This window comes from Myotis lucifugus, unplaced genomic scaffold, assembly GCF_000147115.1.
Source record: "Myotis lucifugus unplaced genomic scaffold, Myoluc2.0 scaffold_85, whole genome shotgun sequence".
NCBI lineage: Eukaryota > Metazoa > Chordata > Mammalia > Chiroptera > Vespertilionidae > Myotis > Myotis lucifugus.
In genome coordinates, this window is record NW_005871133.1 from 2,073,268 (window position 1) to 2,087,611 (window position 14,344).

At 53.3% G+C, this 14,344-nt stretch overlaps 1 protein-coding gene across 1 annotated transcript in view; it reads left to right on the forward strand.

Moving 5' to 3' along the window:
• Positions 1–14,344, forward strand: part of PLEKHH1 (pleckstrin homology, MyTH4 and FERM domain containing H1) — a 53,584-nt gene that overhangs the window by 21,642 nt on the left and 17,598 nt on the right. Inside the window, 11 exon segments of the mRNA XM_023755850.1 lie at positions 1,482–1,544; positions 2,453–2,602; positions 5,532–5,615; positions 7,574–7,655; positions 8,065–8,801; positions 11,690–11,768; positions 12,393–12,484; positions 13,799–13,949; positions 14,117–14,187; positions 14,189–14,230; positions 14,232–14,303. Of these exon segments, the coding sequence (XP_023611618.1) occupies positions 1,482–1,544; positions 2,453–2,602; positions 5,532–5,615; positions 7,574–7,655; positions 8,065–8,801; positions 11,690–11,768; positions 12,393–12,484; positions 13,799–13,949; positions 14,117–14,187; positions 14,189–14,230; positions 14,232–14,303 (1,623 nt within the window).

The following is a 14,344-nucleotide window of genomic DNA, read 5'->3' on the forward strand; positions in this document are numbered from 1 at the left end:
GAGCTGAAATCCAGCCACACCCCACTCGCCAGTCCATGAACTGGCAAAGCTGCAGAGATGCCATGTGGGTCAGGCTGCTGAGCAGCTCCTGAGACTCAACTGGTCCCCGACAGGCATCTGTGTAGAAGGACATTGGTCTCTGTGCGTGGGCCAGCTGGCTTAAGATTCCAGAATTACCAGCTTCCTCAGGCCTGAATGACACGCCTCTCCTGATAGCAAGATAGAATTTTTTTTTTTTTTGAGACAACACCCACATCTTTTATTTTTTTAAGTTGAATTTTCAGCCTTTTGCTACCCTAGTTGCCTGGCACATTATAAGTACTCCATACGTGTGGCAATTGTTATTTTAAATCATTATTTTAAAATGTTTTCTTGTGTATTTCCTCTGGTTTCACAATTCAAGTAAAGTGATGTCATACCTGAGAACATGAAAGTGAATCTAAAAGCAGTAATAGTTTCCAGAGAAATAAAAGTGAAACTTTACCGCCACCTGTGCTCCTGTACCTCTAATGGATCCGTGGGTGGAATTCAGGTTCTGTGAACTTGGATGGGAAAAAATACATGTTCTTCTTCACTAACACTGCTGGGGTCCGACCCCAGCGGGTCCAGGGGTCCCCAAAGGTGTGGACGGAGTCGGCGAAGAAGGGATGACACGGAGACAGCGTTCAGTTGATCAGCAGCCTAGCCAGGATCTCCAGCCAATTTCTGGTCAGGATCTTCAGCAAAGTTCTGGTTAGGTTCTCCAGTGAAGTTCTGGTGTTAGGTTCTCTTGCCATGTTCTATCCAGGTTCTGTCTCTAGGTTCTGTCTAGGATCTCCAGCCAAGTCCTGTCTCTAGGTTCTGTCTCTAGGTTCTTCAGCCAGGTTCTCTAGCTAGGTTCTGTTTCTAGGTTCTGTCTCTCAGCAAGATAGAATTTTTAAAATGTGTCATGAGCCCCTCTATTTCGTTAAGATTAAAGAAACCCAACAGGATGATATCTATGAATGCCATTACAGTCAGGGTGGGGAAGTCTTTGTCCCCAGCCCGTGAGCTGTTCCGAGGTGGGAAGGAACATTCTCCCTGATGACACGATGGCAGCTCCCTGCCAGGCACATGGGTGAGCAGTGGCAGGGCACTGTCTGTGACCCAGGGGTGAGGGAGGGAGGCCTCAGGGAGAGGAGACCGGAGGAGGACTGAGACTGGGGTGGGGGTGCCTCCAGAAGAGTGACGACCCTACTGCTGACGCTCCCTGAGAACCTTACACAAGGAAGGGGAGGAAGGCTTTTACTCCCCCGGCGGGAGGACAGCACCATGGGCTCTTCCCCTCCCATGAATTCAGGGTATGAGAGCCAAGTGGTACCCAGACACCCTTGAGCCCACTTGAGATGGGCGGTTCCAGCCTGGCCTTGGGGAGTGTCTGCACAATTCACTTGTGTTGCCTGATGTCATGTGCACAGTAGGGACACCTCACCTACATGTCCTCTTTGTCTCCGGTTGAGCAGATGCAGGAGCTGGAGCAGAGGCTGCAGGAGGCTGAGCAGAGAGCAGAGAACTCGGAGACCCAGGTAACGGGGGGAGGGGATTGAGAAGAGTGTCAGGGGAGCTGACCATTGGCCTTTCCTGCCCCTTCCCATGAACTCTCGTGGACCTACTCATCACACTGACGAGCTTACAGGGACAAGGAAAACCAGCAGTCATGCGTCAGAACTGCTAACAGACGAAAGTGCATGGAGCTTTCTGTGGGGGCGAATGAGTCTTTGGTTAATGTCAGTGCAGGGAGTGGGTGAGTGGACTAGTCCATATAGACTAGGTTTTATGCTGAGATAACAAGTTAAGTCTGACATCTCAGCGGTTTATCACATTTAGTTCTCACTCATGGTACCTCTCCGGGGGGGTGCTCCAGGGATTCTGCTCCACACAGGGATTCAGGGTCCAGGCTAACGGAGCTCCCCATCCTCTAGCTGGGCCATCTGGAACATGCAGCCTCCTTGGTTGCCATGGCAAGGAAAGGGAGCTGGGTGCTTGTGCACTGGCTCTTCAATAGCTTGAGCCCAGAAATATGTGTCCTTCCTCTCAGGCCCACTGACTGGACAGAATTCCATGCCCCTCTCACTAGAGGGGCCGGAAATATCGGGAAGCCATGGACATGCAGTGAGCAGCAAATGTCTGCCACCGTGAGGCGGGAGCAGTTCCTCTCCAGGGCTGTCTGTCCTGCCCGGCTCATCCCCACCTGGGCTCCAGAATTAGGGGACCCAGCACCCACCTGTTTCTCCCTGTCATTTCCTTTTTTTTTTCCTTTTTTTTTGCCCAGATGAGGCTTAATAAATGGTCATTGAATTAATTGTCCCCACTGCTCTGGGTAAGGGCTCTGCCTGGGAGTCACGGGCTGGGGTATCAGGAAGTGTCCCTTCCCATGTTAGTGGTCATTTCATACAACACATCCCAACCCTATGAGATGCTTGGTCCTTTTCAGGTGAGTGTGATGGAAGAGAAGGTGAAACTCTCCAACCTGAAGAACGTGGGCTCCGCAGGCAGCCTGCACCGGAAGTACCAAGAATTACTGAAAGCTGTGCAGGGCAAAGATGAGCGCATCGGCCAGCTGGAGGCACAGCTGGAGAAGCAGGTAAGGGCACCAAGCAGCGGAGCGCCAGTGCCCTCTGCAGCACCTGCGCCCATTGGCCCCGGCTTCTTGAGCAGAGCCTCTCTGCTCGACCCTCCCGCGGTGGGGAGCTCACTCCCTCTTGAGCCTGTTCTCTCGTGTGGCGATTTCATTACTGGGAGGTTCACTAGGAGCCAGGCAGGGGATTCAGTGGGAAAAGGACCTTGGAGGCGGACTGATCTGGGTTTCAGTCCCACCTCTGGCTCCTGCTGCTCTCGAGCTGTGGGCAGGTCACCCAAGTCGCTGCTTCTCATTTTGCGCATCAATAATATAGGGGCTGTCATACGTCAGAGGGCTGTCAGGTGAGTGAAGGAGTGATGTGTGTGTTGTATTAGGCCGGAGGTTGGTATTTGGTAAGGAGAGCTGTCCCTTCCCCTCCCTGGTATGTGCCCTGCCAGCATGAGGGACATAACCCTTGGCCGGAGGATCAGAGCAGCAGAGCTGGCCCAGCAGCCTTGGTTGGCCAAGGTTTCTCAGTGGCCCTGAGCCCATACATGGCTGCTGCTGCTGCTGCTGAAAGCGGCCTCCTGCCCTGAGCCCATGGGAGCCCAGGAGAGGCCACTGCCCTCCGTCCCAGCTACAATCGCACCTTCGCTCCGGAGAGGACGCCTGGAACACCCCCCACCAGCTCCCCCTGCCCAGCCTCCTCCCCTTCACAGTCTCATTAACTTCATCCTAATTCTGTCCCTTCCCTCCGCCTTTGGCCTTAACTACCAACTTTTCCTGGTGCCCGAGCTCCATCCTTTCCAATAAATGACCCCACAGCGTGGCCAGATGACTTTCATTTTCCACATGTGCCCTCTCCATAAAGGTCCCGGCTAATCCTGGCAGTACCTTCCCACCGTCATGGGCAAACACACAATCATTCGCCAGCATTCGCCGACATTTCCTTTGTGGATGTGGCTTTGTAATCTGTGGGGCACCAGGTGTTCCTGGAAAATCACGGAAAATAGAATTCTGACACGTGGAATCTAATCAGTCCCCATGGATTTCAGAGATTCCTTCTCTTGAGTGGTTCATAGAAGTGGCAGATCGGGCGATTGTTGGGCAACAGATTCCTGCTGGAGCTTAGGTCAGAAAAAAAATCGTTTTCCAGAAATAATAGGTCAAGATCAGACTAGAAAGAATGCTGCTCTGTAAGTCAGTAGACCTGGTTTTAGTCCCAGCTGTGCCAGGAATGGACCGGGGCAAGGCATTTCACCCCTCGGGCCTCCGTGTCAAAGTACGTCAGGGGTCGGTCCGCAGACTTTTTCCGTAAAGGGCCAGATAGCAAATATGATTGGCTTGTGGGCCACATGATCTCTGTTGCAACTACTCAACTCTGCTGTGGTAGCGTGAAAGCCGCCCTTGGCCACATATAAATGAATGGGCATAGCTGGGTTTCAGTACACTTCATTTCCAAAAATCGGCAGGCAAAGGGGGTCCGGGACAAGCAGAAGGCTGGGTTTGGCCTGTGGGCCAGTTTGCAAGCCCCTAACCCAGATTACCTTAACGTAAGGTCCTTCCAGCTCTGCAATTGTGAGTCGAGTGGGACATTTCCATATTCCCATCTCATTTGCGCAGACACCCTTGTTTGGAGCTTATGTCCAGCATACATTTATGAGGTAGTTTTTCCCTAGAAGTGTAACCGAAGTCCTTATTGCCGGTCTCTAAGCTACTCCAGAACATCCCGCATCTCCATGCATTTAAGTCAGGGCACTTGTGCTCGCTGTAGAACTGGTTGGGTACCTGGGCCTCAGGCACCGTGCTGGGCCCTTGTGACTGCATGCCACAGTGCTCCGGGAGGGAGCTGGGCCATCCCCGGCCTGGAGGTGACATGCAGGCCCGAGGGTCGGGTGCCCACAGCAGATGAGCCTCAGAGGCAGAACCAAAGCCCCCAAGCCTGCCTTTCCTTCCAGCCTGGGCTGCTCTGCTTTCGAGACAAACCTCGCTTTTCTATCGCCTTATGTACTCTCTTGATTATTTTGAGGGAATGGTGGTTCTCATGTGCTAATTCGGCTTTATTTTCTGTTTTTAACCGCAAAGATAATACATGAGTCTAGTAAAAAAATGCAGAAAGCCCAGAAGAGGATAAAATGACATTTTTCCTCTGTCCCCAATCCTTCCTTCCTACTCCTCCCTGTTAGCCGCTGTTCATTGTGAACGTGTCTTGTGCAGCAAAGCACAGCATCCTGTCTTCATGTTTATTTCTCCCTTATTTGTGGAAATTTGGTGATTTTCAGTGTTGCGTTTTTTGCCTTTGGTGCTTTATCAAATGGCAGCGGACGATTCCTGAGCAGGGGGTGTATTAGTTCAGTAGTATGTACATTTAAAACGTTGACAGATATTCTCAAATTGCTCCCAAAAAGACTTAGCCGGTTCATGTCAGAAGGGTTGTTTTCCAGCATTTTTGATAATTTGGGATAATATTAAACTTTTAAATTATGTTAGTCTGATAGAGGAAAATGATGTCTCACTTTTATCAGATTTCTTAAAATTATGATGGAGACTGAACAGCTTTTTCATGGGTTTTGTTGCCTCCTTTTTCTGTTGATTTCCTGTTCATATCCTTTGGGTTGTTTATTTGAAATTAGACCTTTGTATGTGTTGCAAATCATCCTCCAGTTGGTCTTTTGATTTTGTCTAAGGGATTCTTTTTGTTTTTGGCCAGATAGTAATTTATCGTGATGGTATAGATTTATTAGCCTTTTCCTTCATGACTTTTTGGGATTTCTCTATGCTTAGGAAGGCTTTTCCCACTTTAAGAATATTAAACATATTCATAAGTGAATTTATTTTTTTCTATTAGGGCACCCTGTACAGTCGCCTGATATTTCTTCTCAGGGTTTCCCGCTTTGAATTATTCACTAAAACAGTGACTTGTCATTAACTGAAGGTCCTCTCTTTCTTGTAGAAGCAGATGAGAGCTGAGGAAGCAAAGATTGTTCAAGAAAAAGCTGCAAAGATCAAGGAATGGGTGACCCTAAAGTTAGCAGAGGTGAGTCACACACTCTTCCGAATGGACGTGAATTGCCCGCGCCCCTCAGCCTTTTTCTGCCTCGGTGTGAGGGGCCTTGACCGATCTTCGTTTTGTTAACCATTTGCCCTTCATTCAGCCTAAATGCTGAGACCCTCCACTCACTTTCCCCTTCCTCTGTGCGGCTGGTTCCCAGAGCTCCTGAGTCACTTTGTGCTGTAAGTTTGGGGGAAAGGAATGAGCCTCACTTCTGTAGAGTCACATCAGTTCCCACTGAGGAGCACACGTGGTCCTCACCGTCCGCTCTCTCCACTTTCTCCTCTGTCCTCTCCATTCCTTTTAATGTTTAAAAATACACATAAGTTGTACCATTGCAGCTGGGTTTCCAGTGTAAATTGTAGTGGCATTAAGTACTTTCACAACCATCTCCACAGTCTGTTTCCAAAAGGTTTCAGTGCCCCAAATAGAAACTCAGTACCCATTCAACGCTGACTCCATTCTCTCTTCCCTCCGCCTCCCAGCCCCTGACAGCCCGGTTCTACTTTCCACAAATGCCATCATCTTCGTAGTTCACCACTTGCAATAGCTTTGTTTAGGAAACTCGGGACTAGAAACTACAGTGCTACTAACAAAACTATCAAACAACAAACAGAAACAATAAAAAACCTCTTTTTAAACACAAGGAAAAGGAATTAAGGTTTGGAAAAGGATGGAAGCTCATTTGTTCCCCTCTGTCCTGACACATGTGGCCACACCTGTAGGGGGTCATCTGTCCCCTTCTGTGGACATCTCAGGTCGTCTGCTAGGCTGCAAGTTCTTGGGGTCAGAGCTGATGATTGCACAGCCCTGACCTCTTGCTAAAAGGTATGTTGGATTTCATTTAAAAGAAATGCATCCTTAGCCATTTGGTTTAGTGGATAGAGCGTTGGCCTGTGGACCGAAGAGTCCCTGGTTCGATTCTGTTCAAGGGCACAAACTCAGTGGCAGGCTTCTCCCTGGCCCAGGCCGTGGTCAGGGCTCGTGCAGGAGGCAACCAATGGATGTGTTTCTCGCACATCGATATTTCCTTCTCACTTCCACTCTCTCTAAAAATCAATGGAAAAATATCCTCGGGTGAGAATTTTTTTTAAAAAAAATGCAGCAACCACGAGGATGGATCTCATAGACATCCTGTTGTTCAAAAGAAGCCCAACACAGAAGTACATGCTGTATAATTCCATTTATATAAAGTTCAAAAATGGGTACAACAAAATCCATATGACCTTAGCTGTTTGGCTCAGTGGGATAGAGCTTCGTCCTGCAGACTGAAGGGCCCTGGTCAAGGGCACGTGCCTCGGTTGCAGGCTCGATCAGTCCCCGGCCCTGGTTGGGGCACGTGCAGGAGGTGACCAATCTGTGTGTCTCTCTCACATTGATGTTTCTCTCTCTCTGTCTCTCCCCCTCCCTTCTACTCTCTCTAAAAATCAGTGGAAAAATACTCTCGGATGCAGATTAACAACATTTTTAAGAATCAATATGTGTAAGGATTCATACTTAGATGGTAAAACCCAGAAAGCAGGGCAGTGAGTCTCTTAAACGTAGAAGAATGGTTGTCTCTGGGGAGGGAGGGACGTGTGATTAGAAAAGGCAAGCCCAGGGTTGTTGGAAGGCTGGAAAATTCCTTAACCTGGATGGTGGTCACATGCGTGTTCGTTTCAGCATCATTTATGCTGTTCATTGACGTGCTATGCAGTTTTCTGTGTATGTGGGTTTCACAATTTTAAAAAGCTTAAAAATGAAACTAGAAAGAAAAGGGCAGGGATTGCCAAATGGAATTCTATCCCAAACGAGACTGCTTAGCCCAGAGGAAGGGAGGAGCTCAGGGCAGCACTGTTCTTTTTCGAAGATTTGATCTTTAAAAAGGATTTTAAGCTTATTTTGAATGATATGTCTAAGCTGTAAGCTGAGTATTCTAAACCTTCCGTATTCCTTGTGCCCAGCTTGAGATGGAGAACCAGCACTTGAAAAGCTGTAATCAGCGCCTGGTGGAGCAGGTGGCAGCCCTTCAAGAAGCCCTAGAAGGTAAGTGGGTCAGTGCGTGTGTGTGTGTGTGCGCATGCCTGCCTCTGTGTGCGTGTTTGTATGTTAGGGTGTGTGCCAGTGTGTGTGTGTGCACCAGGGTATAAGTGTGTGCCTGTGTGTGTGTGTGCGCGCGCACACGCACCAGGGTATAAGTGTGTGCCTGTGTGTGTGTGTGTGTGTGTGTGTGTGTGCACGCATGCGCACCAGGGTATATGTGTGTGCCTGTGTGTGTGTGTGTATGTGCGCGCGTGCACACGCACCAGGGTATAAGTGTGTGCCTGTGTGTGTGTGCACGGTGTGTGTGTGTGTGTGTGTGTGTGTGTATGTGCACGGTGTGTGTGTGAGTGTGTCGGGGTGTGGGGCTGAATTAAGATAGCTCTTGACATGCCTTCTTTTGCCCCAACGATAGCTCTTCAGATGGCGCTTTCAGAGAATCTGCTGGTGGCCCCCCAGGAAATCCCAGAGCAGGATTCTGTCCCTGCAGGGCCAGGAGCCCAGCTGATGGGGCAGGACAGTGGTGCTCAGGCTCAGGATCCTCTGAAGGCCGCTCTGCCAAGCGAGGACTCTGTCCCTGAAGTGAGAAGCGCCACGGAGGAGTTCGGTTCCATCGTGGTCCGTCCCGGGGGACTATCAGAGGCCAAGACCCTTCCATCTCGTCTGGGAAGAGAGGGTTCTCCTGGCCAGCTGTGCATGCAGACTTGCACCCCCGGACATGCTTTGTCTTCCTGGGATGAGGGCCTGGCCACTGCTCAGGCAGGGTCACTCCCTGGGACAAAGACCTCTGCCAGGGAAGGTGGCCCCGGCTGCAGCCTGACCCTCCCGAAGGTGCGGGATCCCAGCGCCCCCTACGACAGTGTCCAGCTGGCCAAGCGGCACCACAGCCAGCCCCCGGTGGGCCCTGAGCGCTCCAACCACGTGGGGAGCGCGGAGATTGGGACCCTCGCCGCCCTCCCCCACTCCGGCCTTCCCAAGGTGGCGGCCCCCGCTGAGCTCGAGGAGGAACCAGAGAAGATGGAGATGGAGGAGCCACCCCCAGCCGTGAGGAAGGAGGAAAGAGAGAGCCAGAAGGTCTCCACAGCTGAGCTGGAGGAAGTGGATTCGGGAGGCAAACCCCCCACACCTCCCTTGCACCGGTTTCCATCCTGGGTAAGAGGCCACCTGGGGGCGGGGCGGGGCTGATGATGTGACCAGTGTCCTCAAGCACAGCCACACACTGAGCAGGGACGGGACAGTCCTCCTCATGGTGCCTCCAGGAGCAGGGTCCACGGGGCCTGCCCAGAGCTCCCAGCCAGCCAGGGGCAGAGCCGGGATTTGGAGTGATTGGGCGGAGGCCAGCTCCCGTGTCCGAAGCAAGCGCCCGCCGTGTGCCACTCGCCACGTTGGTGCTGGGTTGGGCTGTGTGCACGTCGTCTTGTTTGGCCTCTGACTCTTAGAGGTGGTGCAGCGTGGGCGCTAAGGGCAGGGCTGCCAACATCCATCACTCGGGTTGGATCGCTACCTCTGTGACCGGGGCACGTGACTAACCCTCTGTGCCTCGGTTTCCCTGTATGTAAAATGGGGATAACGGTACCTGCTTTATCGGGTTGATAGTAATAAGCACTTGCAGTAGTGGGTCATGGGAAGTGGCACGGAAGTGCTGGCCGTTGTTATTTCTGAGCCCCGGCTTCCTTCCTTGTACCACAGGGTAAAACGCTGTGCTGTCCAGGGGAACGGCTTCAGAATCAGCGCTCTGGGTGGGGGGACCGATGAGGCGAGACCGCCACGCGCTAATCTTTGTAGAGCTGGGCGAGGGGTCCGTGAAGTCGTACTTGATTCTGTTCTCTCCACTTTCGTGTCTCAAGTTTTCCATGAAATGGGAAGGGGGTGGGGATGGACCTTGCTGAGGTTGCACAGTCCGTGGTGAGGGCGAGATGAGATCACGGGTGTCGACAGCTGAGCACAGAGCCCGCCACAGGCCGGGACTCCTTGCCTGTCTGTGAAGGAGTGAGATGCTGTTTTTCTTCACAGGTGGGGGAACTGCTCTCCCTGCAGACTGGGTTAGGTGCCCAAGGTCACGGAGTAGTTAGTGAGGGCCAGGCTCTAAGTAAGACAGCGGGGCAGTGAGGGTGTTCCGGGAAGGGCCCTGGACTGGGGCAGATAAATTGGCACCAAGCAGTAAGATTAGGCACAAAAAGGTGCTTCCTCCCAGTGGTGGTGGGCAGGCCCCCGGAGCCCGGCTCTGACGCTCCAGCTTCCTGCCTCTTGGGGGACATCGGAGAGTAGCTGTCAGCCTCTCCCTCAGGGTCTGACCCTGGATGCTGCTGTGATGTGAGGCAGCACCGCAGGGGACGTCTGTCAGGCTCCTGGCAGCACAGGGAATTGTGTGCTGGGGGTGCCCCCCCCCCCATCACTGCCTGGGAGGCCCACCTCAGCAGCACCTTCCAGGGTCTCCTTTTGAAATGCTGTTAGTTGGGGCCTCATCACCCCAGGCTTATGGGCTGTGTGCTTAGCAGTGATTGCCACAGGGAGACCTGGATGACTGACACACCTGCTGGGGGAGGGCTAGGAGGTCCACAGGCCAAGGATTGCGGAGCTGTCCCTGAAGCCCCAGGTCCTGGCAGGGCCACAGGAAGGGTAAGGCAGGGAAGCAGCAGGTGGACCGGGAGCAAAGGGGCAGGTGGGACAAGGTGGAGAGGCTTTGAAACGGGGGAAGGGCCAGGCCAGGCTGGAATGCCATCAGAACCATCCCTCCTCTTGGTCACTGTGGTCTTGTAAATACAAATACTCTTGGAGCCCTAAAGCCCAGGTGGGCAGCGAGGGAGCATTCAGTAAGGGACCAGCAGGGGGGCTTAGCTCCACCCCGGCCCTGAGACAGGCTCTCTCCCATCGGCTTAGGAAGCCAGACCAACTGGGCAGTGACCATGTTGGGGGAGGGGGGGGGGCGGGCGGGAACCAAGACTGAGAATTACAAGGCCATCCCATCCGAGGGAGTCGGATAATCTTATTTGCCTATTTAGGGTTTGCAGAGCCCTTTTTCTGTGACCTCCAAAATAACCCTCGTTAGACATGAGACGACCTTCTGTGAAAGACTCCTATCTGTTCAGTGATAGTTGCCTAAATCCCTAAATCATGGTGAACCTGAATTCCTCAAGCTTCGCTTTTTCATCGTCCGCCACTACTGAGAGTAATCATCTTGACGCCTAATTTTACTACTTGGTCCCAATTTATCTGCCCCACCCCAGCGCCCCTCCTGAGGCACCCTCACTGCCTCACACGTCTTCCCTTCCCTTCCCACGCCCTTATCCGGGGATCTCATCCCAGCCCGGCCCTTGCGTCAACCCCTAAGGCCCTGCCCCCTGAGCTGACCTTCTCTGGTCCTTGTGACTCACCAGTCACCTGAGGGGGCCTTTGTTGTCTGTTTATCTTGAGTGGAGAAAAGAGATATGCAGAAGGAGGTGGGGCCATCCAGGGGAGAGGCTAGAGTTGAGGGTGGGCGGTCCCCATCCACACTCTTGTGCGCCTTGTACGTGGGGTTTTCAGTTGAGTGAGGTACACAGGCTTTGTGGGTGGGACCAAAGCCTAGCCATGATGTGACATTATTACTGTAGAGGAAATATGTGTCCCAGCTTCCAAACTGACTGACAAAAGGTCATGCCCTCACCTGGGGGCTGACTTCCTCGTGGTCAGCACCCCACTTCTGGGGGTGAGAGCCTGAGACCCAAGAGCTGTGAAATGGGTCAGGCCACGCCCCCCCCCCACCCGGAAGGGAGGGGTCAGAGAGGTGAGAAGCTGTTGGGCACTGGTTATAGTCCAGGTGTTAGATGTTCACATTAATAACTTAATTGGATTCTCACACAGCCTGAGTGTATTACCCCCATTTCAGAGCTGAGGCCCAGAAATGACGTAACTCGCCCCATTCTCCCGCCTGTGAGCGGCCGAGCCTGGGTGTGGACGCAGGTCTGGCTGCCTGCAAAGCCATGCTCTTCTCCACACCCAGGAGGGGCTGGGGTGGGCGTAGCCGTGGGCTCTGAGCCTCCTGGGCCCTCTCATTCCAGGAGAGCCGCATCTATGCCGTGGCCACGTCAGGCATGTGTCTCTCGGACGTACCTCCCCGAAGTAGTGCCACCTGCTTCGGTGAGTGCCAAGTGGGGTGCCCGTGGTGGGCAGGGTGGGCGTGCGGGCAAGAGAGGCTTCTGGGCAACACCCAGGGCTCTGGTCACCTGGCACCCCATTTCCACTTCCCCCCACCCCCCAACAGGTGAGTTTCAGGTGAAATCACACAGCCAGGGCTGCCTTGGAGAGAAAAGGAAAGGGCAGATTCAGCCCATTACCTGTTGGGTGGGCGTGGCCTTGAACAGTGTTGTAGCCAATCAGAGAGCTAGAAGGGACTTTAGAGGAGGGGTCCCCCAGCCCAGCCTCCTACCTGCACTGCAGTGAAGGCTGTGGGTGGAAGGAGCCCTAGTACCTTGATTTATGTGAGCCCCCGAGAGAGGCCCGTCCCACCACTGTCCCCCCAGTCCTGGGCCAGCCACGGAGTCCCCACAGGCTGTGAGCGCCCCGTAGTGCGTGACTGGAACTCGCCTTGGCCAGAGTGGGACTGAAGGCCGCGGCCCCTGTCCTGAGAGCTGTCCCCAGAGTGCTGTTTCCGGCAACTCCGTCTGCAGCTTTCCTCCTCCTCCCTCTGCCGTCCCCACACCCGTCCTGGGCCAGGGCACTGGGCACTGTAGCTCATCTCGTCCCTCTTCCCCCCCCCTCCAGGTTCGAGGCCTCCCTCTATTTCGTCCCCTGGGCCTTTCTCGGGCCTTGTCTACAAGAACTGCACGGTGCCTGTCTACACAGTCCTGAAGGGGGTAAGAAGCTGCTCTCCGAGGACAGCGCCCGCCCGCCCCCCCCCAGGCTCCTTGTCCAGTCAGCGGCTGGAGTGGGGCCCCAGGGTCAGACTTTTAGTAGAAAAATTCTTCATTTACAAAAATTTGAATAAATATGATTGTGGGCAAAGGAAGAAGTAAAAGGTTAAACCTATGCCTGCTCCACCTGTCCCCCCATCTTGTCACACGCCTGTCCTGGAGGGTGGGGCTCCTTTTAGAACTTTTTATGTATTTTACACTCCCATATAAACTCGATACAGCCCCAGACTTTTTAAAACAAAAATCAGATAAAAGTGCAACATGTTTTATATGCATTTTTGTCTCTTTTTATGATTAGTTTTTGAAATCATAACAATTATACTTCGTAAAGCTTTTTATAGAAGAATAAAAAGCCAAAAGTGGAGTTTCCCCCCACATTGCTTTTCCCGAACTCCCAGCCCAGAGGCAGCTGTCATTCATGGTCTGGTGTTTATTCTGTAAGGCCTTCTGCTGTGTTCACAAATGCGTTCGCAAATAGGCGCTATCTCTCACTTGCACACACACGTGCATGAACACAGGGGGTCACACTACATGTCATTCTACCCCTTGCTTGTTCACCCAGCCGTGTGCCAGGCCTTCCTGCTGTACCTCCCCTTGTAGGGCTGTCCAGTACCTTTGCGCAGATGCCCACGGCTACCTTAACCTGCCCTCCACTGATTGACAGTTTAGGACACACCTGTGTTTTTCTCTAAAGTAAGTGGTGTGATGGACATCACTGTGCAAATATCTCTGTGTGCACTTATATATACGTATCTCCGGAGGACAGAGTTCTAGAGGTGGGCTTTGTTTTGACAGGCAGTGCCAAATTGTCTTCTACAAATACTTCATCACACCACAGAGAGCCCTTTTCTCCAGTTTCACCAGCATCGAGACCAGCAATCTTAGTAAATGTCTGTCCGTGGAGATGGTTTCCTCATCCCCACACGTTGGTGAAGCTCCCGTCCTCACACTCGGGCTGTGGTGTGGCTCTCTGGCCCCCTAGTGGCAGGGAGTAGGGGTCACAGTGGTTAGGTGTTCAGCTGGGATGGGGCAGCTCTTTTAGGGACCACAGAGGATGGTGTGCCCCCCCACCACCATCAGCCCAAGGAGAAAGGTCAGGAAGGGACAGTTGTCTGGTGGGTGACCTGGCTGGGGGGTGGTGTCCTGGTGCCCAGACAGGCTGTGCTGGCCGCCCCTGAGCACCTGGAGCCGGAGTGCAGGTCGGGGGGTGGGGATTGTCTTGCAGCCTGAGCCGCATGGGAAGGGCCTGTCTTGCAGAGAGTCACGCAGATCAGCACCGTGCCCTTTGTGGACGAGTCCTCTGGGTCCGATGACGACTGCAGCTCTCAGGCGAGTTTCCAGAGCTCAGTCCCCTGCTCTGAGCCCAGGAAGACCAGTGGACTAGGCAGCCCCCGAGCTATCAAGAGAGGTACGGAGCAGGGGAGCTGAGGGGTGTGGACCACAAGGGGCCCCTCACCTCCTCCCATGGGCAGTCATGCATGGGGTCCCTGCTTGATCTCTGCCCGTGACCCTCAGCCCCAGACTCGGGGGTCCCGGGGTGGGTGAGGAGCTGGGGCTGACTGGCATGGGACACAGGCCTCGAATCCTTCCCCCTGGGCCAGGTGTCTCCCATGTCCTCTCTGAGCTCGGAGGGCGACTACGCCATTCCCCCCGGATGCCTGCTCCTTGGACAGCGACTACTCAGAGCCTTGAGCACAAACTACAGCGCACCTCATCCTACTCCACTGAGGGGACGAACCCTGGCAGGAGTGAGCTGAGGGCGGCCCCCACTGGGATGGGGCTTGAGAAGGGGCAGGGTGGGAA